The sequence below is a fragment of the Alternaria hordeiaustralica genome, assembly GCF_023758085.1.
Source record: "Alternaria hordeiaustralica strain BMP 2776 chromosome Unknown scaffold_4, whole genome shotgun sequence".
NCBI lineage: Eukaryota > Fungi > Ascomycota > Dothideomycetes > Pleosporales > Pleosporaceae > Alternaria > Alternaria hordeiaustralica.
This window is the reverse complement of record NW_026056776.1, coordinates 136,673-161,238: the sequence shown is the minus strand read 5'-3', so window position 1 is coordinate 161,238 and position 24,566 is coordinate 136,673. Positions and strand designations below refer to the sequence as shown.

At 42.6% G+C, this 24,566-nt stretch overlaps 5 protein-coding genes across 5 annotated transcripts; 3 read left to right on the top strand and 2 right to left on the bottom strand.

The window, feature by feature from the left end:
• Nucleotides 1-10,781: 10,781 nt before the first annotated feature.
• Nucleotides 10,782-11,237, bottom strand: J4E84_002875 (uncharacterized protein; the record flags this gene model as incomplete). Its single annotated transcript, XM_049385493.1, has 1 exon — nucleotides 10,782-11,237. The coding sequence occupies one exon, from the start codon at nucleotides 11,235-11,237 to the stop codon at nucleotides 10,782-10,784; it is 456 nt and encodes a 151-aa protein (XP_049246370.1).
• A 2,939-nt stretch (nucleotides 11,238-14,176) lies between these two features.
• On the top strand, nucleotides 14,177-14,965 carry J4E84_002874 (uncharacterized protein; the record flags this gene model as incomplete). The annotated part of the gene is made up of 1 exon (XM_049385492.1): nucleotides 14,177-14,965. One exon carries the CDS (start codon nucleotides 14,177-14,179, stop codon nucleotides 14,963-14,965), a length of 789 nt encoding a protein of 262 aa, XP_049246369.1.
• A 4,365-nt stretch (nucleotides 14,966-19,330) lies between these two features.
• On the top strand, nucleotides 19,331-20,053 carry J4E84_002873 (uncharacterized protein; the record flags this gene model as incomplete). Its single annotated transcript, XM_049385491.1, has 1 exon — nucleotides 19,331-20,053. One exon carries the CDS (start codon nucleotides 19,331-19,333, stop codon nucleotides 20,051-20,053), a length of 723 nt encoding a protein of 240 aa, XP_049246368.1.
• A 1,264-nt stretch (nucleotides 20,054-21,317) lies between these two features.
• On the bottom strand, nucleotides 21,318-21,770 carry J4E84_002872 (uncharacterized protein; the record flags this gene model as incomplete). Its single annotated transcript, XM_049385490.1, has 3 exons — nucleotides 21,318-21,495; nucleotides 21,553-21,659; nucleotides 21,726-21,770. The coding sequence occupies 3 exons, from the start codon at nucleotides 21,768-21,770 to the stop codon at nucleotides 21,318-21,320; spliced, it is 330 nt and encodes a 109-aa protein (XP_049246367.1).
• Nucleotides 21,771-22,328: 558 nt separating this feature from the next.
• On the top strand, nucleotides 22,329-24,142 carry J4E84_002871 (uncharacterized protein; the record flags this gene model as incomplete). The annotated part of the gene is made up of 2 exons (XM_049385489.1): nucleotides 22,329-22,551; nucleotides 22,614-24,142. 2 exons carry the CDS (start codon nucleotides 22,329-22,331, stop codon nucleotides 24,140-24,142), a joined length of 1,752 nt encoding a protein of 583 aa, XP_049246366.1.
• Nucleotides 24,143-24,566: the final 424 nt, after the last annotated feature.

Here is a 24,566-nt window from a genome sequence, read left to right as displayed (position 1 = left end):
TAGTCTTAGCCTTTAGCTAGCTTAATCTACACTAGAAGTAGTAGAAGTAGATTAATAGTTACATTAACCTACCTCTTAAGCTTTCTAAGCCTACTTTAGATACTTACTAAAAGAGTAGATTTAAGCTTCTACACTACTAGTTTTCTATTCTAGAGCGCCTTTTTATTATACTTACTAGTTTCTCTCTCTAGATAGATAAAATAATTAGAAGCTTTAAAAAGGCTATTTCTAGAAAAGAGTATTACTAAGTTAATCTTCTTTTATACTTCTAGAGAGCGCGCGTTAAATTTAAGCTATATAAACTACTTAGGCTAAGTAGAGCGTCTTTTAAGAATTACGCTACTTATTAAAATAAGTATTAAGCTTACTAAGAGACTATAGTTACTTATAGCTACTTATAAAGAAGGTAGTAAGTAGCGTATATATTACTAATATACTTAGAGTTATTAGAGAGAAAAGCTACTATAAGCGTAGGTAGTTAATATAGAGAGAGCTATAGAAAGCTAGTTACCTTACTTATTATAAGGTAAAGAGTTAAATAAAGATTAGAGAAGTGTTTAAATATATTATTTGTAGCATTATTATTATATAGAGAGAATAATACTTATACTTTAAAGCGCTAAGCTTATAACTATAGAGAAAATTAAGCTAGAAATAATAGATTTAAGTAATTAAGATTATAATTACTACTTTTATAAGATTAGATAAAAGTAGTATAATATATATAGGTAAGCGCGTAAAACACTAGTATAAAAGAAAGAAAGTACGTAATTAACCTAATAGGTGCTTAAATACCTAATATAACACTTACCTTTATCTTTATCTAGTAATTTCTTTACTTACTACTAAAATAGGTAATAATAAAATATTATAGTAAATACTACTACTTACACTAGTAGCTAGCGTCTTAGTAGCATTATATTAAGATTTTTTAGATTTCTTAACTATTACTTCTACACTAACTAATAATAATTAGATAAGTACTTCTAATTTTAATATTTTCTACTAGTAGCCTAGATAGCTTATAATAGCTTATTATAGGCTATTATAGAGTATTATAGATTACTAAGATATAACTAAGCTAATATAATACTAGTAGATAACTATCTATATTATACTATTTATCTTACTTACGTTTACGCTTACTCTTAATAACTCTACCTTATCTAGTTTCTAAAAGACTTATCTAAGGCTATTATAGCCTAGAATAGCTTACTATAAACTCTACTAATATTTTAAATATTTTTATAAAGTATAGTAAGTAGGCTATAAACTTTTATTACTACTATATTATATTCTTTTCTACTAGTAGTATTAAGTACTTTAAAAAAGTTAGCTATTACTTTATTTATCTACTAGATAAGAAAAAGATTTTAAAACGCGCTAAGTATATTAGTCTTCTAAGTAGTTAGTTTTATACTATAAATAGTAAGACCTACTATTAGTCTAAGTACCTTAGGTACTAGATTCTTAACTAGAATTACTATATAGTAAGTTATAATACTCTATAATAAGCTATTATAATCTATACTAACTTATTATATAGGCTTCTTAAGTTAAATTAGATAATAGTTACTTTAATTATACTATTAGTAATCTTCTATAGAAGATTAATTAAGGTACTATTACTATCTATAACTATAACCTACTCTATTAAGTTAATAATTAGAGTAACTAGATTATACCTTCTACTAATACTAATAGCACTAAAGTTCTAGCTCTAGCTTAGTAGATTAAATCTATTTATAATTATACTACTTAAGAAATTTAGAGCTTTACTAATAAACTTCTAAAAATAGCTATAATCTTTAAGAAGATTATTAAAAAGTAAGTAGCTATTCTAGGCTATTATAGGCTATTTTAACTTATAATAAATAATATTAACTTTATATAGAGAAGCTCTTTCTTTATAATAGTAAAACTTATTATTATTAGTTTACTACGTCTTTAGTTTACCTCTCTACTTTTAGTTACTTTAAGAAGTTAGTTTTAGCCTCTAATTAAGTTTACGTAGCTAAGTAAAAGCGTATCTTTAATAATATAATAGAGAATAGTTCTAAAAAAGTAAGTCTTCTCTATACTAGACTATTATAGGCTATTCTAACTTATAATAGTATATAGTTATTAATTCTAAGAAGATTTAGCTTAAGAAGATTATATTAAATAAAACTACTAAAATCTATACTTTTAAGAATAGTAGAGTTAATACTATCTAAGGTTAGAAGAGTGTTTTTACTAAAAAGATTAAGGTAGCTAATATAATCTATAATAATACTAAGAATAAGTAGAATACTCTATAATAGGCTATTCTAGGTTATTCTAGTAGTATATAGCTTAATTTTAGAGTATTAAGTACTAGTTTAAGTATTTAGTAGTAAATCTAGTAAAAAAGTAGCCTTTAAGTATAATATTTAGAACTTTTAGCTTATCTTAGGTTATTTTAATCTATAATAAGCTTTAATAGCTTATTCTCTAGCGTATACTTAGCTTAGTAAGAATTACTAAAGTTTTATAAAATCTATTTTCTAAGTAACTTATAGAAATATAATATTTTATCTTAAAGTCTAAAATCTATAAAAAATTAATAGAAGTAAAGCCTTATAATATAGAATAGATTATAATAACTTATAATAAGTAGTATATAATTATTATAAAAGTAGCTAAGGTAAGCTATTAGGCTATAGTACTATTAAACACTATATTAAAAAACCTAAATTAGAAAAAAACTAGTAAAGGTATACTTAGTTTTATTCTCTAAGTATTATTTTAACTTATTTCTCTTCTTTTTAGAAGACTATCTATAGCTTTACTTAGGTTTTTTCTTTTTAGACTAATATTAAAGCTATATACTCTTATTATTCTAAAACTTCTATAGCGCTTTTACACTAATCTCTAGTTCTAGTTTCTAAAAGTTCTTTTTATTAGAGTAGCCTTACTATTTAATAAGATACTTCTACTAATTATTCTTATTACGCTTTTAATCTAAGATTTAGTTAATATTATATATATTATTACTAAATCTACGTATAGTATTAATACTCTATATTAGTAGATATAATAATTATCTAGTTAGCTTATATAGTTCTAGAAGTAATACGTAAAAAACTAGATAAACTAACTTTAGTTTAGGTATATTAATTCTAAATATAGATAGGCTAATCTAAGCTATTATACGCCTAGAGCTTATATACTTCTAATCTAGCTTCTTTTTTAGCTTAGTAGAACGTATATACTAATTAGAGATTAAAACTTAATTCTCTATCTTAAATAGAAGAAGTATTCTTTTCTTATTAGTATATACTTTCTAATAAATATTAGCTATAATAATTTTTTTCTTATACTTAGCTTATAAGCTAAGTATCTTTATAGTAGTAGAGAGTCTTATAGAGCTTTTTCTCTTACTTTAGACTATACTAGACTAGTTTACTTCTTTTAGATTAGTACTATAATAGACTTAAAAGAGAGTTATACTAATAGTTACGTAAATACTATTATTATACGTAAATTCTCTAATAAATATCTATAAAGTCTAGTTATTCTATTCTAGCGTATAGTAATACTAAAGATATTATTCTAGTATTTAATTTTACTACTTAGTCTAACTATTAGTCTAGAGATAGAATATAGATGTTAGAACTCTTTTTAAGTTTAAGTAGTATTAAAAGGTATTTTAATACTTTGTATTTATTAGTAGGCTTCTATCTAAGATAACCTACTTTAGAATACTATATAAGTAGATAATCTTACGTATTTAGGCCTAAGTAAGGTCTAAACTATTCTAATTACTTCTTACTAGAATATAATAGGCTATCTTAGTAAGCTTATATATAATAACTAGTATTATATTATAAACTTAACCTTATATAGTGCTAGAGAGAAGCTTTATAATAAAATTTATAGTAGCTTTCTTCTATAGTTAATCTAGAAGTAGTAAAAGTTCTAATAAGCTATATAGTTTATAGTAAGCTAGTGTTATCTTATAGTAGACTAAGTAATTATAGTAATACTTAGTAATATTTTTTTTTATACTCTTCTAGATATATTAATATTAGAGCTTTTCTAATATACGTCTTACTTTAAAATATTCTACTAGTAGATTATTATAGTACTTTATAAGTACCTTTAACTTACTTTTTATATTAGTAAGCTTTTAGCTATAACTATAATCTATAATAGATTCTAATAGATCTATCTATTCTATATCTAAGTCTAATTTGTCTAAGAAGAAGTTACTAGCCTTATTAGAGGTATTTTAATCTTCTATAGGCCTTTACTTCTTTAGTTTAGTTTAATTAACTTACTTAAACTTATTAAGCGCTTTACTTAATTTATTTAGTAGTTCTAATCTAGAACTAGACTTTATTAGCGTAGCTATAGCTAAGAAGATTTTCTTACTTTTATTAAGAATAATATCTTTTATAAGCTATATAAAGGCTTTATTATACTTCTAGACTAGCTTCTATAACTTAGCTATATAATTAAAGTAGTATAATAGGCTATCTACTAGATTAGTGCTTCTAGAATAATAAATTAAGTTAAAATTATATTACATAAGTACTAAATAAAACTAAACTTAATAATAGTTAAGAGCCTTAGTTTCTATAAACTACTTAAGGTTTATATAATTAGTAAAGATCTTAAAATAGATACTCTTAAGATAATATTACTAATATTCTAAACTTTTAATAATAGCTAATAGTTCTTAGTTATATATATTATAATTATACTCTACTATAATAAGCTTGCGTAAGTAGAAGTTAACTAGATACTAGTTATCTAGCTTAGGTAATTCTATAATATATTAGCTTAGAATATCTAATATTATACTTTTAGATATATTAACTTTAACTTTTATTTTATAATTTCTTTTAAAGTAAGCTAAGATTAGTTTTTTTAAAAAAGAGTTCTTAAGCTTATAGAAAGTCTTTCTAGTAGCTTTACTAATATTTAGAAACTAGCTCTTTTCTCTTTATATAGCGTAGCTACCTTTAGCTATACTTAGGCTTTTTTAGATTAAAATAGTTAATAGTAGAGCTAATTTAGAAAATCTAGTAATAAATTAGTAATAGTAGTTTATAAAGCTAATAAATACTTAAATATTATAAATAGTGCGTAGTTTAGACTAATTTTAGATAGTCTTAATATAGTCTTAGTTAATCTTAATTCTATTAAGTATAATAATATAACTAAAGTACTTAGTACGTTAGGTATACTACTTATACTTACTAAGCTTTAAGTAAAGCTTAGCTTTATATAGTCTCTATAAGACTTTTTTAATATATACCTTATACTTTTTAAAAGTATTTAAGAAGATAAGAATATTATCTAAGTAGATAATATATAATATATTAATTAGACTAATAAAAGTCTAGTTAATATATATTTAGAACTAGGTAGGTATATTTATAAAGCTAAAAGGTATTATAGTATACTTAAAATAACTATACTAGATATAAAATATAGTTTTCTACTTATTTTCTTTCTAGATATAAATTCTGTAGTAAGCCTCTTATATATTTAGCTTAGTATAGTACTTAGCTTATACTAAGTAATTTAAAAACTCTATAATTAGAGGTAATAAGTATTTATTCTTAATTATAATTTTATTTAAGCTATAATAGTTAATATATAGCCTTATAGAGCTGTTTTTCTTCTTAATAAAGAAAATAAGTACGCTAGCTAGTAACTTTAAGTATCTTATCTACTCTTATACTATATATTCTTCTAAGTACTTTCTAAGAAGCTCTAACTTAGTTTAAGAGAGATTATATAATAGTATATATAGTAGACTAGTTCTAGACTCTAGATTTAGCGCTAGGTCTTATAGGCTATACTTAGTAATAATTACTAAGTTCTTTTTAGAGTAAATATTAATAAACTCTATATATAGTAGAGGTATATTACTTATTTAAGCTAAGAATAGGTTATTCTAACCTACTATATCTACTAGACACGCATATACGTCTATACTAGAATTATATATACTTTTTTTAAATAATTAGATATCTTCTACTATAATCTTTTAAAAAGAGTTAACTTTCTTAGCTTTATTATCTTTAAAGAGTATACGCTATAAAGCGTAGTTTAATTTAGAGTTATAGTTATTAATCTATAGTAATTCTAAATATATAGTATATCTATTTAGATTAGATACTATAAATAGAATACGCTGCGTCTTTACGCAGCTCTATAAATTAGTAATAGTAATATTTACTTTAGTTATTTTATAGATAGTAAGCTTTCTACTATTAACCTCTTTTATAAGAAGGTTAGATAAAAAATTAATAACTAATTCTTACTTCTTTACTAATATAGTAGAGATAAGGTTTAATTATAAACTACTATTAATTATTACCTCTTTAGGCTCTAATATCTTAAGAGTAAACTTTACTATTAAAAGTTAGAATAGAGTAGGCTATAAGGTCTTACGTAGCGTTTCTATATTCTTATTCTCTTTATTTAGAGAAATATAAGTAGTAAGATAAAAGATTAATTCTTTTACCTTTAGTTTTTTTCTAACTTAGACTTATTAGTAGACTTACTTATAGTATTAGACTTATTAGTCTTTAGATATTTATTTTTATAATAACTAACTTTGCTATATTTATAGTATGTAATTTACTTTTCTAATATATTATTATTACTTAAACTATCTTTCTTTAACTTATTCTAGGCTAATCTAGCGTGCTTAGCGTTTTTTAAAGATTTACTAGTACTTTAAATATTAGATTAATCTTAGATAGATTAAGGCCTATTCTTCTTAAGTAGTTATAGCTTATTTTTTATAATATAAAACTTTTATTAAAAAATAAAGTTAGTATATTTTTCTACTTATAGAAGTATAGAGTATTAGTTTATAAAAAGTAAGAGTAAGCTCTTTCTAATATTATTTTATAAGACTATAGTATACTCTAGTACTTATATATCTAGTATTTAGTCTAATCTAAGTTTCTTTTATAATAGCTTTATATAATCTAAAAAGTTTATAAAATTCTAATTACTATACTATATAATACGCTTAAGATAATTATAAGTATATTACTTATACTTTTATAAAGAATTAAGAGAGTTTAATATAATATACTTAAGGTTTACTTATAATAGTATCTAGGTAAAGTTCTAGTACTTCTCTAATATTTAATAGGTATACTATAGTGTCTTTAATAGCTCTAAGATATATATAGTACTAAAATCTACTCTTTATATCTCTATTATAAAGCTTTATAGTATATAAAGAAAGTATAACTTATAATTCTACTTTTAGTAATTATATTATACTTAGTTAGTTTTTAAGAATAACTATAAAGGTTTAAGTCTTAGAAGACCTCTAGTTAAGAGAGTATTTTCTAAGTAAATTATAAATAGTACTTTTATATTCTTCTTAAGAGTAGTTAAATTACTTATAGTAACTCTAGTATAAAAGTTTTATAACTTAGCTAGCTTAATATACTTTAGCTAAAGTATTTTCTAGATATAAAAGCGTTATAGCTTTTAGTCTAAAATAGCTTTTTTTAGAATATTCTAGGTTTTATTAAAAGTAAAAATATAATTTTATAGTAATAGTAGTAGAATTAGGCTATTACTAATATTATTATCTATCTTAGATATAGAAGGTGTTAGCTTATATACTTTCTTTTTAATAAGAGTTAGTACTAATAGACTTATAGCTAATACTACTACGTTAGATAGTTTTATATTATTATTAATATTTATTAGTATATAACTATTACTATAAGTATTATAAGTAGATATTATATAATATAGGCGTATTATAAAATAAATAATTTAAATATTAGATAAGTAACTACTAATTAATATAGAATATAAGAGATAGTAGAGTAATAGTATATTATCTAGTAAGAATAGATAAATTATTACTTTCTAAGTAATAATTCTCTAAATCTACTTATACTTGCGCTAGGTTAGGTTATATAATATTATTTAACTATTTAGAATATAGGTTTCTAACACTTATATAATTACTTTAGAGTAGCTCTTATAACTCTAAGTACTAGACACTAAACTTATAGCTAGTATAAATAGAGTACTAGTAATATCTAATAAGTAGGTATTTATTAACCTTATAGTAGGTAGTAGATTTAATAGCTAAAAGTAGATAGTACTTTAGCTAATTTAGAAAGCGCTAAATATATAAAGAGTAAGGTATTAGACTATAGAGATAGTTATATAATATAGTAGCTAATATAGCTAGGCTTAGATATAATTATATATAGAATATAGGTTACTATAATTATATAGACTTTGTATAGATATCTTAGATTATTTTAGAGACTTTATACTAGCGTTAGACTTACTAGGTTTTCTTTTAGTATTAGTAGTTATATAAAGCGCACTTTAATACTACTAGTTAATAATCTAAATAGCTATTAGTATTATATTATAAATATAAAGTAGTTAGCGCGTTATAATTACGCGCGTAGTAATTATTATATTAGTAGTATAGTTATAAGTATTATAAGTTATAAATCTAGGCTTAGCGTTAGAGATTTTTTAAGTTTAAATTTAGAGTCTAATATAGTAACGCGTTATTGCGTAATTACGTAATTACGTAATTACTTAACATTAGAAAAAGTACACTGTAGGCCTTGTCTCTTAGGCCTAGGGGGGATAGAGGCGCTTACGTCTTTTCGGCAGCCGGGGTGGTAAGGGTCTAGACGCAGCGATTAGGCCAAAAAGCAGGTTGCCTGCAAGGTTTCATCGCGCAACGGTTATAGCGGAGACAGCTTTACTCCGTGTGCATTTTGGAATGCGTCGGGTAGGTCCATCCCGGCGGTTGGCCTTTGCATCGTTCGATGCCTTTTGGCGCGGGGCCGCGGACCATGATGATTTGCACGTCATCGTCGATGTCCCAGCAAAAGACATGCGGGTAATCTCCCCGCGCATATGATCTACTCAAATGTTTACGTTGACCATCGCTCATGTCATGCCGATCCGATTGCGGTTCCACAGAAAAACTGACAGGCCATCATCATGCACGCGGGTCGCACGTTTAACGACCAAGGGCCTGGGAGGAGCGTGCACGGTGTACGGGAGAAAGCTTGAAAAGCCCATTGCTCACGGGAGATCTTCGATGTGGGCTTAACATCGTCGATGTGGCAGGCGTTGTGTCAAGCCAAGGCCGGCGCTACCAGGAGCAAGGCCGGGGTGGCGTTGGAGACGGAAATACGGGGAATGTGACCTGATGGTTGTTCCCTGGGAATAGATGGTCACTCCCTGGGCGAGTGTAGCGGGATTGGCAAAGCGAAACGGCGTTTTGTGGAGCACGTGATGTGTTCACTATGATGATACGCGTCGTGGGAAATGCGCGGATGATGATGGAAGCTCTCCGCGTTCGCAATTGGCGATAAGCTGATACGGATAAGGAACCTTATCACCGGATCTAAGTGATCACCCAGCCACGCACATGTCAAACAGCCCAGGAACCTTCCAAGGTTGGTTCAGTAAACTTCAGAGTCATCTCAGCCAACAGTAGACATCGGCCCTTGATCCGTTGTACGGGTTCAAACGGTACTTTTGCGTGCGCGGTCACCATCTTCGATCCCCAAACTATGACTCCGTGACCCCCAATATATTCTCTTTTCCTGATTAATCTGCAACGGCACTATCAAGGCGAGCAGTTGAGAAAAAGCCAAACACTGTACACGGTTTATTGCAAACCCTCGGCGCATCACGCGTCTGGCGTGGCATCGACCAAGTATCGCATTTCCAACAAGCCGATACCCACAATTAAAGCCGTCGAGATCAGCGTGCCCTGCATCGTGCCTGGCGCACGCCATCGAGCGATGTCATCCCGCCCCCTTCGACTCCCCTGCTTGAAACAGAATAGCGCTGACGCGGAAAAAGAGGAGAACAGCAGATCCTCTGAGCATGCGGTGGAAATGTAAAATCCCATGCACGAGTAAGTAATCCATACGACTGGATGACAGCGGGGGGAAGCGTGCCCGCGGAGGACAAAGGTAACCAGGGAAACGTTCCCCAAGCTATGTTTGACCTGAGACGTGGTTTGGGTGATGCTCCCACGCGCGAAGATGTGCGTTCGACGTGGTTAACGTGATCCGCGTCGGATGTTGGTTTTGCGAGACAGCAGTCACAGGGCACTTCTGGTGCCCGACAGACGAAGTTCAGATTGGCAGTTCGCGCTATGGTAGTTGCGGGACTAGCGGAGAACGGATTCTGTGCACACGGGGGTTTTGTGCTTTCCGAAGATTGTCGGATCACGTTTTCTTGTGTATTGGTGGACCTTGGCCGATATGGCACTTCACTGCAAATGGATTAGGGGCGGGCAATATTGAAGCGGCAAATAAACCATCACGATGCAATATGGGAAATGTCATGGTTGAAAAAATCGAATTTGTGGGTCGGCGCAATGCGCGACTGATTATTGTACAATGGGTATCATATGGTCAAATGCTCCTGCAGGCCAGCTGTTGCAGCGTAATAAGGTGAAGGCCAGCTCCATGACTTCCAACTCGTGGTGTGCCTGACCACACCAACAACTGCGCAATGACCTCAGGATGTGAGTAAATCCGGAGAGGGCCAAAGTGCGCTACCGACTGGCTCAGAGGCCAATGTGCGGTGCCTGTTCCTCGCTCGTGCAGAGCTCCACGGCCGGGGCTGGAAAGCAAAACGGCTCACGTGGCGTAGGTTGACAGCGGATGTCTGTGTATGGGTGCAGTAGTGATGAGGCGATAATGGTAGCCGGTAGTCGAGATGTTGACTAGGCGGTAGGGTGTAGAGCGTGTTGGAGGCTCGGGTGGGTTTCAGCCCGCGCTGTAGCCAGTCATCCGTGCGCAGTGGCTGCAGTAGTAGCGGTTGGTGCCGATCTGGTACATGTTCGCGAGGCACTCGCGGCGGCAGCGGCAGCAGGAAAGTGTAGACGGCGAACCCATGCCCATGCTCGACGTGGAGCTGTTGGAGCTGCTGGAGGAGGTGCTCGAGGTGCGCTGTTGCTGGATGGGCTCAGGGGCCGGGCGATGGGCAGCTTGTGTTTGCAACTGCAGCAGGCGCGAGGCGTCCGAGGGGCTCGTCATGTAGAGAGGTGGTGCCGGGCGGAAGGCCAGCAGCGGGTTGGTCGGGTCCGAGGGGGTGTAGGGCTGGTAGTCGGAGACGGGGCTGTGCGAGGGAGTTTCCTGGGAGAAGTGGACGGCAGGCACGATGCTGAAGTAGCAGGAGGGAGCAGTGGGGAACGAGTCGGGAGTGAGGTGATCAGCGGTCATGGTCTGGCTTGTATGTGTCTGGAGTAGGACGACGGCGGGTGTGAATCACACAGCGTACGTGGGATCGCGGTCGCCTATATGCTCGTACAGCCATCGAGCGATGGCAGATCGGCCAGTCGCAGGCCGCGTGCTGGGCGGGCGGTACGGCCGACTGATTGGCGCGTGGCTGGGCTGTGGAACACGTCTGGCAACCGTCCAAGACGCTGGGTCCGAAGTCTTTGCTAGGCCACCACCAGGCTGAGACGCGCCCGCGCCGATCGCCCGACTCGGTCTCGATCGTGGCTGCTGAAGCCCCCCCGCACACGGCCAATCCTGCCCGCCCACAGCATAGCGACGTTTGTGCATCGCGATCACGCTGCAATTCCATCGCCCACGACGGCCATCGCTCGATGCGACTGCGTCGCTGCGACATGGTTTTTTGTTCCGCTATGGATGAGATCACTCGCACCGTCACTTGCATCACTCGCATCACTCGTGTTGCGTAGGAGTACGCGTCGCGTCGGCCTCGCGCCGGTGCTGACTGTGTTGGTGCCTACCTGAGGCTGTGCTGCTGAGCTGTACATACACATACCACCGCGTCCGTGGTTCCCAGAGCCTCCGGTTCCTCCGCAGTCCGCAGTTCGCTGTCCGCTCCGGGTGCCGAAACCACCCGTCCTCTACCGCCCATCGAGCATCGAGGTACCATCACCACGCCAGTCCCATCTCCTCATCTACAACCACCCCAATGCGGCAGTTTCGCCAATAACCCATCGAAAGTAGCTCTTGACTGCGGACATTGCGACCGCAACCCTCGCAGCCTGTTGCTGCCCATCGTCGATGTCAAAGCGGGCCGTACCGTTGGCTGGCGGTCTAGATCATGGCCATGAACCCTCCTTGGGCCTGGGGGAACCACGCAACCTAATACATGCTCTCAGAGCCCTGCGTCGCCGACACTGAAACGTTGCTGTTGCAAACTCTACTATACCTGTCTCGCCTATACCACTTCCTCCCTGCCACGACCTCCACAGCTGCCAATCTTCACACGAATAACATGCTCAACAGATGAATAGTCGCCAGGCATATACGCCCTCTGTTTCAACGCCCTACAATCACGCTGCTGCGCCGTTGGCTCCGTCCACAAGCGCTTACGTTGCACTCGGAAATCTCCACCACCCCAGAATGCAAATGTGCACCTGCATACAGCACTTGTGGCACGATCATCGACCCAGGTAACAATAGCCCCTGGTAGACAAAACAGCTGCACGGATACTTCCACTACATTCCACAGAGGTACCAGCCCTGCATTGCCCTGTTGCAGACAAAGTCCTGGTGGGCAACGGTCTAGACCCTCTGGCCCTAGCTGAACGGCGCCCGAACAATCGACGTCTAGGCCTCGTTGCACCCCATGACTGGATAGTCGCCACTTCGATCGCAGGCCAAAGAGGTGGAGGGGCAAATGAAGTCGTTTCTTTTGCAAGATCGAGACTGCCAAACTTGGTGAAGCCTGATCCTCCAAAAGCAACGTGGTCTCTCTGAGCTTTGTCTAGCCCTGCAGTACCGTGGCTCTGCATGGTCCCAGCAGCCAGTTATACGACCCGGAGCTCGGCCGTTAACGTAGTCAGCTGAGGATCCTTCCGGAGCTTCCAGTCACCATACTACGGCTCGAAACCCAACGGAGTTCGCGACGTGTACCAAATCAAGCAGGGCCACGTCTGGAACGAGTGCAGTTCAACACCTCCAGTGAAGGGATGGCATGCACAAAGCCTGGCAAACAAAGCAATATGACCTTTCGAGTCCTGTTCGCGCGGCGATGCACGACAGCTTCCAGACTCCCAATTCGGCTTGCCTTGTTCTGCTCTATTGTGACAAATGCTGATTGCCCCTTGAAGACGCACAAATCAAGTTTCTCTGAATACAAAATTGTGGGCGATCTACACGTTTGAGCAGAGAAAGTTACATGTGGCCGTGGTTCCGCTCATCACCAGTGGTTGCGCTGCGACTTCGAATAGGACCTAGTACTCTGAATCGGCTCAGTACGTATCGCCCACGTTTGATACTGAACCATAATCATGCGAGGAATCGGGTGCAGCGCCAGCGACTTGTGGTGGCTTCGGACATGTTGATACTAGGAAATAGTCTTCATGCAAGCAAGCTCGGTTTTGTGTGCACCATGCCTAAGAAGAAGCGTGTGGGTACACACTAGTATCTTGATACGAGATCTTGTGGAGGTCTTCAGGAATGTACCTAGACACATGTCAAGAAATCCAGTGTCTCTAATCCATAGGTCCTTCCAGCCTGAACCAGCCGCGAGTCTAGAGCGTAAGAAAGAGGGACCTGATAACCAATTCTAGAGCATTCGATCTTGCACCCTCAACTAGTTTAGATGGGGGGTAGATACATCGTCAACATCGTGGGGTAATCTTGGAACTGATCCAGCGCTGCAAGGGACACATGCACGTGATAGAGCCCAATGCGGGCTAGCTTGTGATGTTTTCATGATGGTTCAGACGGCGCGTCATTGGCCAGTCCGACGGCGACGGTCATGTGCAGATTGCGAGAATACATAACTCTTGTGGATATTGTTCCTTCTTCTAGTCAAATTCCCTATGCTACCATGTCCTGTTGTCTGCCTTTCAATCACGACGCAAAACGACCCACGCCGAGCGAAATGATAGCTGCACGATTGGCTCAAAATGCACGTCGGTATCGAGGCCCGATCGTCCATGAGGTGACACCATAGGCAGCCGTTGCCGCCATTTTTTCGCCTTGTTCTACTATCTTTTTTTCACGATCGTCGTACCGTTGCCCAAACGCTGCCCACGTCACTATCGTGGCAATCGTCACCGGCCCGCCGCCGTCGAACGAAACAACGGCACATAGCTAGGTGCCCCACCTGTCCGAACCCCTCCATCGCGCGCCGACAAACTTCAACTCACCAACCCAACACACACATCAACACCATGGGCAAGCCTCCGAACCTATACGCTTTCCAGAGCGCTGCTGAGCTCGCCCCGAGCCTGCGCACCTACGTGCTCGACGCTCAAAACGCTGCGCTCGAGCGCCACCAAGTCTTCCGCGTCGCCGTATCTGGCGGCTCCCTGCCCAAGACGCTCGCGCAAGCGCTTCTCAAGGAGACCAATGGCGAAGGAAAGGTGCAATTCGACAAGTGGGAAATATTCTATGCCGACGAGCGCGCGGTGCCTCTCGATCACGAAGACAGCAACCATCGACTCGTCAAGGAGGAGCTTCTCGACAAGATACCGTCTGAGTTGGGCACACCCAAGGTCTACCCCATCGACGTCAAGTACCTCGATGACGTACAAGAACTGGCCGACCAGTACGAGAAGACGCTCGTGAGTGTGTTTGCAGCACGCGACAGCGTAAAGTTGCCACTCTTCGACCTGCTTCTGCTTGGCTGTGGACCGGACGGACACACCTGCAGTTTGTTCCCCGGTTCTGAGCTATTGCGCGAAACCGAAGCATGGGTACTCTCCATCTCCGACTCTCCCAAGCCTCCCCCGAAGCGCATCACCATCTCCCTTCCCGTCGCACAACATGGACTCAAGATCGCCTTCGTCGCGACTGGCGGAGGAAAGAAGGACATCATGCGCCAAATCTTCGATTCGGACGAGGGTCAGCAGCTGCCTTGTGGTTTGGTGAACCACAAGGGCGGAGACCGCGTTAGCTGGTTTGTTGACTACGCTGCTATCGAGGGTGTTTCTTTCCCAGCGCGCCGTGGTAGCCTGTGAGAACAGGGAACGGAATAGCTGTGCTTTCGTAGGGATGGACGTACGCGCCATTTCACGAAGTATGCATTGGTCGCTCACTCGGCTTAGATACAATAGATAACGAACTCTGACGATATTCCCTTTCCATTCTTTGCTACTGGATATGCTCTTGCCATAGCTAGGGTTCTAGCCATATGTGGTGCTAGCGCTGTGGCCCGCGCTCATTGGATGTCAACAACCGATGTTTCGTGTGTTTGTGCATACCCGGCAACATCAGACCGAGCTATCAACACGTTCACGATAGCGCCGCGACCTGTATCGAAGATGAACTCCAAGCCGCGCTCACAGATAGGCAGAATCGGCCATGCGCCCCCACGGGCTCGGGTAAGCCATGCGCCGTCCCGTAGTAGACAATACCTAACAGGTTCCAGAACGCTGCACCAGTCGCGCCGACCGGTGACGACAAGGAAACAACAAGACATGGCACAAGTGGCATTGCGCGCCCTGCCTCTAGTAGGTTACCGTCAATTCAGGGCGATTCGGAGAATCGTCGCAGCTTACTGTGGGTGATACCTGAGCGTGTGAGGGATCTGGCTAAGACTAATCTTCTTCCTATCTAGTCCCCAGCCCGGCCAGCATAGATACAATACCCGGTCAAGTATATTACCTGAAGTATCTGACAGAGACGCTGGATCGGAAGATGCGGGGGATGACTTGAACGGGACGCAAGATCAGCCAGACACAGCGTCACCAACGCAATGCGTTCAGGTTCCGGGTGCAGTACCAGGGCGACTTCGACCAAAATCCACATATCAGACGGGCACCCCATCATCTCAGCGCACGGAAAGTGCTGAAAAGACAAGTGCTCCCCGGACGATGCTGCCTCCAGCTTCAGTCAGCAAGCCTGCAGAGCCGCAAGTACGAGGGCTTGCCCGATCGCAGTCTTTACGGAAGCCAGGTGCTACGTCGCACTCAGCTCAGGCATCAGGCCCTCCTGGTCATGCCAGGACCCAGTCGACCAGTACCATAACAGCCCCTAGACGTGATGTTGCTAGATCGAACACGATCTCCGAGCGACCAAAGTCTCTACTATTGGCACCAACGCGTACCTCGAGGACTAACAACACATCTGGCGATACCTTATCTGGTCCAACGCGGACGTCGCTACGGAATGCAGGGCTCAGCCGCTCTGCTAGTACGAAAGCCAGGCCAGAAGCATCCAGTGGCCTGCCGAGCACTGGTACGGTGTGCAGGGCCGAAGAGCCCGTTGGCACTCAGTCAAAACGTAAAGACGTCGTGTCAGAAGAGCCGAAGAAGGCTAATCGACCAGCTTTCAGCACGCTTCAACAGCACTTCACACCACGTAAGGTTGGGAAAGCTCCCACTGCCACATTTATCAACCCTGCACCTCAAACAGTGTTGCAATCGCTTTCTCCAGAGGCGATCAGTTTGCAATCTGAACTGCTTCAACTTCATCTTCTGCATCAATCGTCGGCGGAAACATATAGATGCTGGGAAATCAGTGCGAAGCGTAAGATGCGCACGAAGTTCGAAGAGGTTGCTAGCCTTTACCAAGTCATGTTAGACAGCGAACGCACAGCACAAGAACAGAAGAACTTGCAGTCCCTGCTGGAATGGAGTGCTAGCGGCTCATCTGCGGGCCTGGTTGAGTACATCCAGGTCCTTTCGGAGCCCCTCCATGAACTGCCGTCGCTGGTCGAATCGGGTGGTCGACTACAGCGTCTGGTGAAAGAGTTTGAGCATTGGTCGTCCTGGGTCCAGGAGATTCGGTCCGCCCGCCAAGGTCCGCATGGAGCCAAGGCGGCTCTTGGGACAATTGAAGGCCTTGGGGATTCATGGAAGGCCGAAAATGCTGCGTTGATCAGGAAGTTAACAGCATTTGCACGCGACCTGGACAGGCTGGCTTTGCCAACACCCGGATCAAGCATTGCATGTATAGTCGAAGCATGTAAAGCCATTCTACACGGCATCTTGGATGAGTTGCAGACGATGCAGAAGATTGAGACTGAAGTGGTGTCACGCGAGAAAGACTGGGTTGAGGATCGTCTTCGACTGATTGCCCGGGATGTGGGGACACAGTTTGTGGATACTGACGGGCAGAGTGCAGCTTGGCGCATGTGAATATGTGAAAGCTGATGCAAAAACTCAGAGGTACGGTGTTGGTGGTAACAGGATGGGAAGAGATTAGGAAAATATCGTGGTAATACAGAAGCGTTCCTTCCAGGGCGCTTGTAGCACATGTGCGACGAGTTCCGCATTCGGGAAGGTTGCGATCACCTTGCCCCAATTCTATTACTTGCATCTCAATACGGTGTTTCGTGTTACCGCAAGCGCATGCCGGTCAGGCCACAAGTCATGTCTTCAATCTAGATTCGGCAGATGTCGTAACAGAGAGCTTCAAAGATCCCGTGCTGACTGACGACGCTAGTTTCGGATGATTTCCCGCTCATCATTACCGATAACGATCTTTCCGTCTTACTCAGCCGTCATCCTTCCACAAGCTCCTCCTATCGTTGGCTATGGATGCATCCGGCAAGCACGTCGTCGAGATTTCCTGATACCTTGTTCGCGCGAACCGGCATGTCGACCCCGGTGAGGTCTCCTCACAGTACTGCATCGAATCGCGCCTCTCGTGCCTATGGCGTTGACAATAGCTCTTTCACGGGCATCTTGGCCTACGACTTGGCTCTCGCTTGTCCAGGCTACTGAGTGCAGGTATGCTTCGGTGCAGCAATGGCGCTGACTGACTCTGGTACCACCGAGGGAGCGATACGCACGTAATTGCATACTACAATGCGGACCTTCGGCCTCTCTGTAACGGCCCCTATAAATGACCCACCGGATGCATTACGCCTGGTTGTCTGAATGTTCCCATATTAGGAGCCATGCCACCGAACACGAGCTCCGACCTTTAAGCAAGACTCCGACTGCACGGCACTCACATGCGGCACCGATGGCGCTCTTACACTCCAGCTCTTGCATGCCATGATATCGACTATCTTACAGTTGAACATATATTTCGAAGGATCTTATATCGACACTGTTCCTAAGGCATTATACCTGTTCTGATGGCGGAGGCCAACTTCTGTGTCCGGTTTCTAGGTTCAAGTCCCACCTGTGCAGTGTCGTACGGACATGGAACGACCACAGGAAGATACCAACACCTTTGAAGTGCGGCCCAAGCGCCCCGGCCCGACTGTCACAGCCTCCATCAATCAGCGTCATTATTCTCGTTCCCGCCACGAGCCGGCTACTATACTCACGGCGGTTACATCCCGGATCAACAAACGTTTCTACTGTGCCCCAATTCATTCCAAATCATCTCAGTAGGGCCCAAAGTTTCGGATTCTACAGCTGCCGTCGTTGAAAACAGTAGCATAACTCTACGTACCTACAAAGTTTCGGGTCTCCGTTTCTCTTTCATATCTATCAGTGTGTATATCATACGGTAGCTTTATCATGTGGTGCAGATGTGGAAGCCTGGCCATGTATGTGTATACCAGCGCGTTAAGCGGGAGCGTGTTGACCGACATGTAGCCGGCGCATGAGGCTTTCATCTTATTGGTGTGCCAATTTGCACCTTCCAAAAAGGCTACCATAGCTGACTCTATTACACAAGATCCGCCAATATGTTACCGTAGTACTGGCTGGGCCTGTCTCCTGCAAAGCAGCTTGGTCATCCATCCGGGTCATGGGCCTGAGCAAGCGCACGCAGTAGGGATGGTTACTTATGCTTGCCGAGCTGCCAGGGCCAAGTATTCTGCAGCTTGCATGTATCAATGCGCAAAGTTGCCACGGGCTTGGAAGTTTTGACCAATAGAGACAGAAGGTTGACGCGTACAAAGCACGATCTAGTCAATTCAGTGAGTTGCTCTGACTTCCCCTATTGCCGCTCGATTAGCACTTGGCCTTACCATGCTTGGGAACAACTCCCATACGCTGAAATAGCCGCCTGTACACGATATTGCCAGCAGTGAAGAGCTATTGTAATGGGTGCTTCGTTCGCAGCATGAGCATGATTTCTGGTTACAAGGGCACATGAAGCAAGGCTCGTCGCGTCGCCCGCGGTCCTCGTCGCCATTTCTCAAAACCTCCAAGATGAGAAGAGCTCAAGATTACTCCGATGACAGCGAGGATCGGACGCCTCCACAGAGACAGGAGTCAAATCCCGGTGTTTCTGGCAGCTTCAGTCGTCCCAAATCCGCATCATTCGCAGGTAACCCTTCCCCGGACATTACGCCAACTTTCGACTCGATGAACGCCCCAATACGGGCTCAACAACGTCCACACTCGATAATCCTACCTTCACCTTCTTCCTTCAACTTTCACATCTCCCAAAGCCTGCCTTCAATATCACCACCAGCGATGTCGCAAACATTAGGACCAAGTCCGAGCTTACACGACCTCCAACAGCAAATCAGCCTCAAAACTTCGGAATTGCGTACCCTACAGCGCGAATACGGTACTCTGCTTCAGAGCCTCGAAAGACAAAAGACGACATGCGCCACGCTCGAAAGAAAGCTCGAAATCAACGACGGAGAGGTCATCCATCTCATGGATGAGAAGGACAGGCTGTCAGCACAAGTTTCGACAATGGAAGGTCAAATGGAAGAGCTACAGCAGAGTAGGGATGAGGCTCGGCAGCAGCTCATCGCTAACGGAGCACAATACATGCAAATCATGGACATGGCCAACCGGCTCCAGGCACAAAGCACCGAAGAAAAGAGGGCATGGGAAGCTGAGAAAGCCGGGCTCGAGCAACGCATACGTTTACTGGAAGAAGCTATGGTAGCTGGAACTGAGACGTCGGTGTCGGTATCAGACACGGAACAACAACCTGGCATCACTCCGGATCCATCGCCCGTCGACTTTACACACAGTACCAACATTTCGGTCTCCCAGAGAGAGACCATCATCGTCCTCCGTGCTGAGATCAGTCGTCTTCGCGCTAGAACCCAGGCACTCGAAGCGGCTGTGCAGACTATGCGGCGCGAAAGCCTCTCTATCCAGACAGCCGCACGGCAAATACTCGAGTCCAGTGGGAAGATGGACGAGACCTTAACTGAGGTAGGAGGTGGTCAAAGGTGATGTGTTTTTCACAGTACAAATCACTCTCCCCACAAAAGTCTTATTCGTTAAGAGCGTCGCAATCTGGTTGGGGTGTCGTGTTGGAAGGACTTAGGCCCAAGGGACGGATCATGGGATTTTTTATGTTACTATGCTATCTATACCCTATCGTAGTGTTCCATGTTGACCGAAATGTGGATGCTCATGTAGAAGTACGTGTCTCAAGCGCAATGGAAAACTAGAAAGGTGCTGATTTCCGTACACCGCTCTGTGTGAGAAGAACATACACCCTCAGTAGTCCCAGTTACACCTACATCATCCGTCTTTGTCAGCGATTAGTACCGATGGATGATGTGATGAGCGTACTGTGAGTTTGGGGTGTTTCTCTAGCGACATCGCGGTGTCTGGCTCAATTCGCACGCTGACCGATAACTGGACAACACTCTAGCTGTATCCATCATCACCCCATCTTTACTAAGCTTTATTACCTTTTCTATCTAGGTAGTCTTCACTTGCATGTAAAGAAGCTTGACTAGGTACTATATAATATGCTCAACCCTACAAGCCAAAGATATGCAACGCATTGCTTGATTGCCTCACCGTCGCCCTTGTCACACATGTTTGGCGTTTTTAGATAGCGGGATGCCTGTTGTGTTGGTGAGGAGCGTAGCAAAGGCCTAGATTCTGATTGTTAGATTGCGTTAGTGCATTTGCCTACACTCGTACAGGGTCAAGGTTCAAGGGTTGGTTGGGTCCCGTCATGATGTGGAAGCCCGTATTGACCGTTTCGTGCTGACAATCACCGCCACCACTTCTACATTGACTTCGATGGCTAGTCAAGCGTATGGTAGCTTATGGGAATATTCCTGTCACTGGACTCAGCCGTTTCTTCTTCAATAGAAGGCTAGCGTTGTGGATTGATGACTGTAATGCGCAAACACGGGGGCTAGAGCGGGGGTTTCAACTCCATCAATTCGGCGATCTCGTATCTGAGTTCCTGTTTCTGCAAGATGCTAAGACATGGCGTTGGATCGCTAAGCTTTACGTTATGATCACGTTACGAAGCGCTTATGGGAGGAAAGTGACTATATACTAGAGGCGTTCGAGGCGTTGCGGCTGTTAGATTAGACTACACAACTGTTCTGAATCTACCCTTGCTTCAATCTACGATGGCTACTGGGCACAGAGCCCCATATGTATACCATCCACTAGCAGAGTTTTATCGGACGCCTATCGCCAAACAGCTCCATAGCCGTTCTTCGTGGGTATTGGTCATCATCCGCACTTATCCCTGGGTGGCTTCCTTCTGCTTCCGGGCTTCGTCCTCCTCAGGCGTTCGAGTGATGAGTTGCAGCGCGTGTATACCGCCTTCTTGTGCTAACTCGTCCTTCATCAAGGAGTTGATCATGCGATGCCGTGCGAGCTGCATTTTGCCTTGGAAGGCTGGCGATGTGATGAAAACACTGCGAGCGTCAGGAACACAAGTCACGTAGTTGAGAAGATTGCATGTCGATGAATACCGGAAGTGTGTCTCTCTGCTGGTGACTCCTTGCATAGCTTTGTGGTGGGCATGCTTATTCGAATCGTTGAAGATCTCGAGTGAAGTCGGCTTCAGGGCTTCTGTGATCTACGGCAAGTTTAGATGCAATTCTAGGTACACAGTTGAGGTATGCCAACTAAAGTGTATAACTACCTTCGTCCTCAGAGCATCTTCCATTGGTGTCATGGACTGGGCCATGGCTGACATGAAACGCTTTCCAGCGAGCGCGATAGTTGGAAAGAACATTCACCACAGTGCTTCTTAGTCGGGCAGGGTGTCAAGTAGGACCAATGAGAATACTGGATCGCAGTGGTGGAAGTATTGGGTTGCGTCGGCCCTAGAATTCGTGCCGAGGCAAGCGCCAAGACGAAATCGGAAGGCGTCGCGTCATGGTTCCGAAAGTTTGAAGCGCAGTCAGACGAGCCATTGAGGCCATGAGACTGCCAGAGCACCCTTTGAAAGATGATTGTGACATGTAAAAAAGCGTCCTGATTACACTGCGCGATACTTTAGATGGCAACTTTTGCGCCACTGTCTGGAGACTGCAGTAACAGGACCGCTCCGACGCCGCTCTAAACACAGCATATCTCGCACCGATCTGCCGTACTCCGAAGCCTCGAAACCTGCATCAATTGCGCTGATCCGGGACATCTCCCTGCCGCCATGTGGGCGCGTAATCTTTTCGCTCGCACCCTGACACGACACAAAATATCTCTGTCGGCATACAACAGCCATTCGCTCTTCTATACCGTGAGAATGGCATCCACGCTGCCCCGCCTCCCTGTCTTCGAAGCCATCAAGAAGCACGATGCGCAAAGCACGGCCGTCGTCCACTCTCTTTCCGGGCGGTCCTTTACGTACGGCGAGCTTGTAAACGATGTCGCTGCTGCCAAGGACAAGCTGCAACGGAACTGCGGCGGGCAGAGCGCAGAGGGCCAACGGATATCCTTTCTGGTAGAAAATGGATACGACTATGTAGGTGCGCGTTCCTCTACGCCTCGTGTAAAACAGCGAAGGCAGCAGAATCTGACGCATGCACAGTGACCCTCTTGTCCATCCTCGCCGCACATGCAATCGCCGTACCGCTATCGCCGACCTTCCCGGCACACGAGCTGCGATACATCATCGACCAGAGCGAGTCTCTGATGCTTCTCTCGTCGGAGAAGTTCCAGAGTCAAGCCGACGATGTGCTGAAGGAGGGAATGGAGACGCAGCCCATCAACTACAAACAGGACAAGATTATGATGGGCAAGACGGACGACTACGTCACGCTGGAGGAGCCTACCAGCGACAAGGGAGGCATGATGCTGTATACATCTGGCACTACAAACCGACCCAAGGGTGTTTTGTTGCCTCAAGACGTGCTAACGGCACAGTCGCGATCGCTGCTGGAGGCGTGGAACTACAGTAAAGACGATGTGTTATTACACGTTCTGCCTTTACACCACATCCACGGCACCGTCAACGCATTGCTTACGCCTCTCTTCGCCGGCAGCACCATCGAGTTCCAGTTCCCCTTCAATGCTGCCGCTGTATGGGACCGACTGGCAGCTCCCTTCCTACCGAGCCCTGATCCAGCCAAGAAGCCCATTACCTTCCTTACCGTCGTCCCAACCATATACACGCGCCTACTCGCATCGCATCCTACCCTCTCGTCCGAACTTCAAGCCGCGACCAAGACCGCGCTTCACCCATCGAATATGCGCCTCAACATCTCAGGGTCCGCTGCCCTTCCTACACCGGTGAAATCATCGTGGACGGAGCTCAGCGGGGGCAACGTGCTGCTCGAGCGATATGGCATGACTGAGGTGGGTATGGCGCTTTCCTGCGGATTGAATTTCGCAGATCGCGTAGATGGCTCGGTAGGCTGGCCGCTTCCATCAGTACAGGCGCGTTTAGCAGACATCGAGACTGGGGAGATTATAGAAGAGGGCAAAGAAATCGACCCCGAGACACAACGCGAACGCCAGGGCGAGATCCAACTGCGCGGTCCTACAATCTTTAGAGAATACTGGAAGAACCCCGAAGCCACCTCCAAAGAGTTTACAGACGATGCAGATGGACAAGGGAAATGGTTCAAGACAGGCGATGTCGCTGTTCGAAGGAATGTCAAGGGAGCAGGCGAGAGCGACCAAGCATGGGCCAAGGGACCTCTCTACTTCATCCACGGCCGCAAATCAGCCGATATCATAAAGACCGGTGGCGAGAAGGTTTCTGCCCTCGAGATCGAACGCGAGATGCTCTCCCTCCCTCAAGTCGACGAAGTTGCCGTGGTCGGTCTACCATCAGAAGCCTGGGGTCAAAAAGTCGCTGCCGTAGTGGTACTCTCCGAACAGGGAAAGACAGCAGGAAAGGGAGGCAAAGCATGGTCTGCGCTGGACATGAGGAGGGCGCTCAAGGAGATGCTCGCAAACTACAAGATCCCTCAAGAGATGAAGGTCGTGGATACTATCCCAAGGAACGCAATGGGCAAGATCAACAAGAAGCAGCTTGTCAAGCAAATCTGGGGCGAAGCATTGGAGGGGACCAAGGAGAATGGTGCTATACAGGTACCCAGTGGAAGTGTCTAGTAATGTGTAGATAGTAATAGTGTAACATCTCCAATCATAAGCAAATATTGTTTCGACAAGAAAAGGGCCATGATCCATAGATTAGACGACTTTAACAGCCTTAGAAACCCCTCACCTTGATCACTATACTCCGCAAGATGAGCACAACAACGACAAGATGGCAAAGCCACACCCGTTATACCACCTCATACTAGAAAAAAACTGAACAGGCCTAGAGCCTACATCGACACTAGGTCACTTATCTTGTGGGTTTTTATGTTGATGTAGGCTGCAGACCTGTTTAGTTTTTTTCTTGATTGACGTGATACTGTAAACGGTCCATTCCCCGGGTATGCATACACCCTTTCCCCGCCCACACGGAAGCAATCATCGTAACTTGTATGAGCGCAGCGTCAGAGGAATCCCACAGCGCCTCTGACCTCAG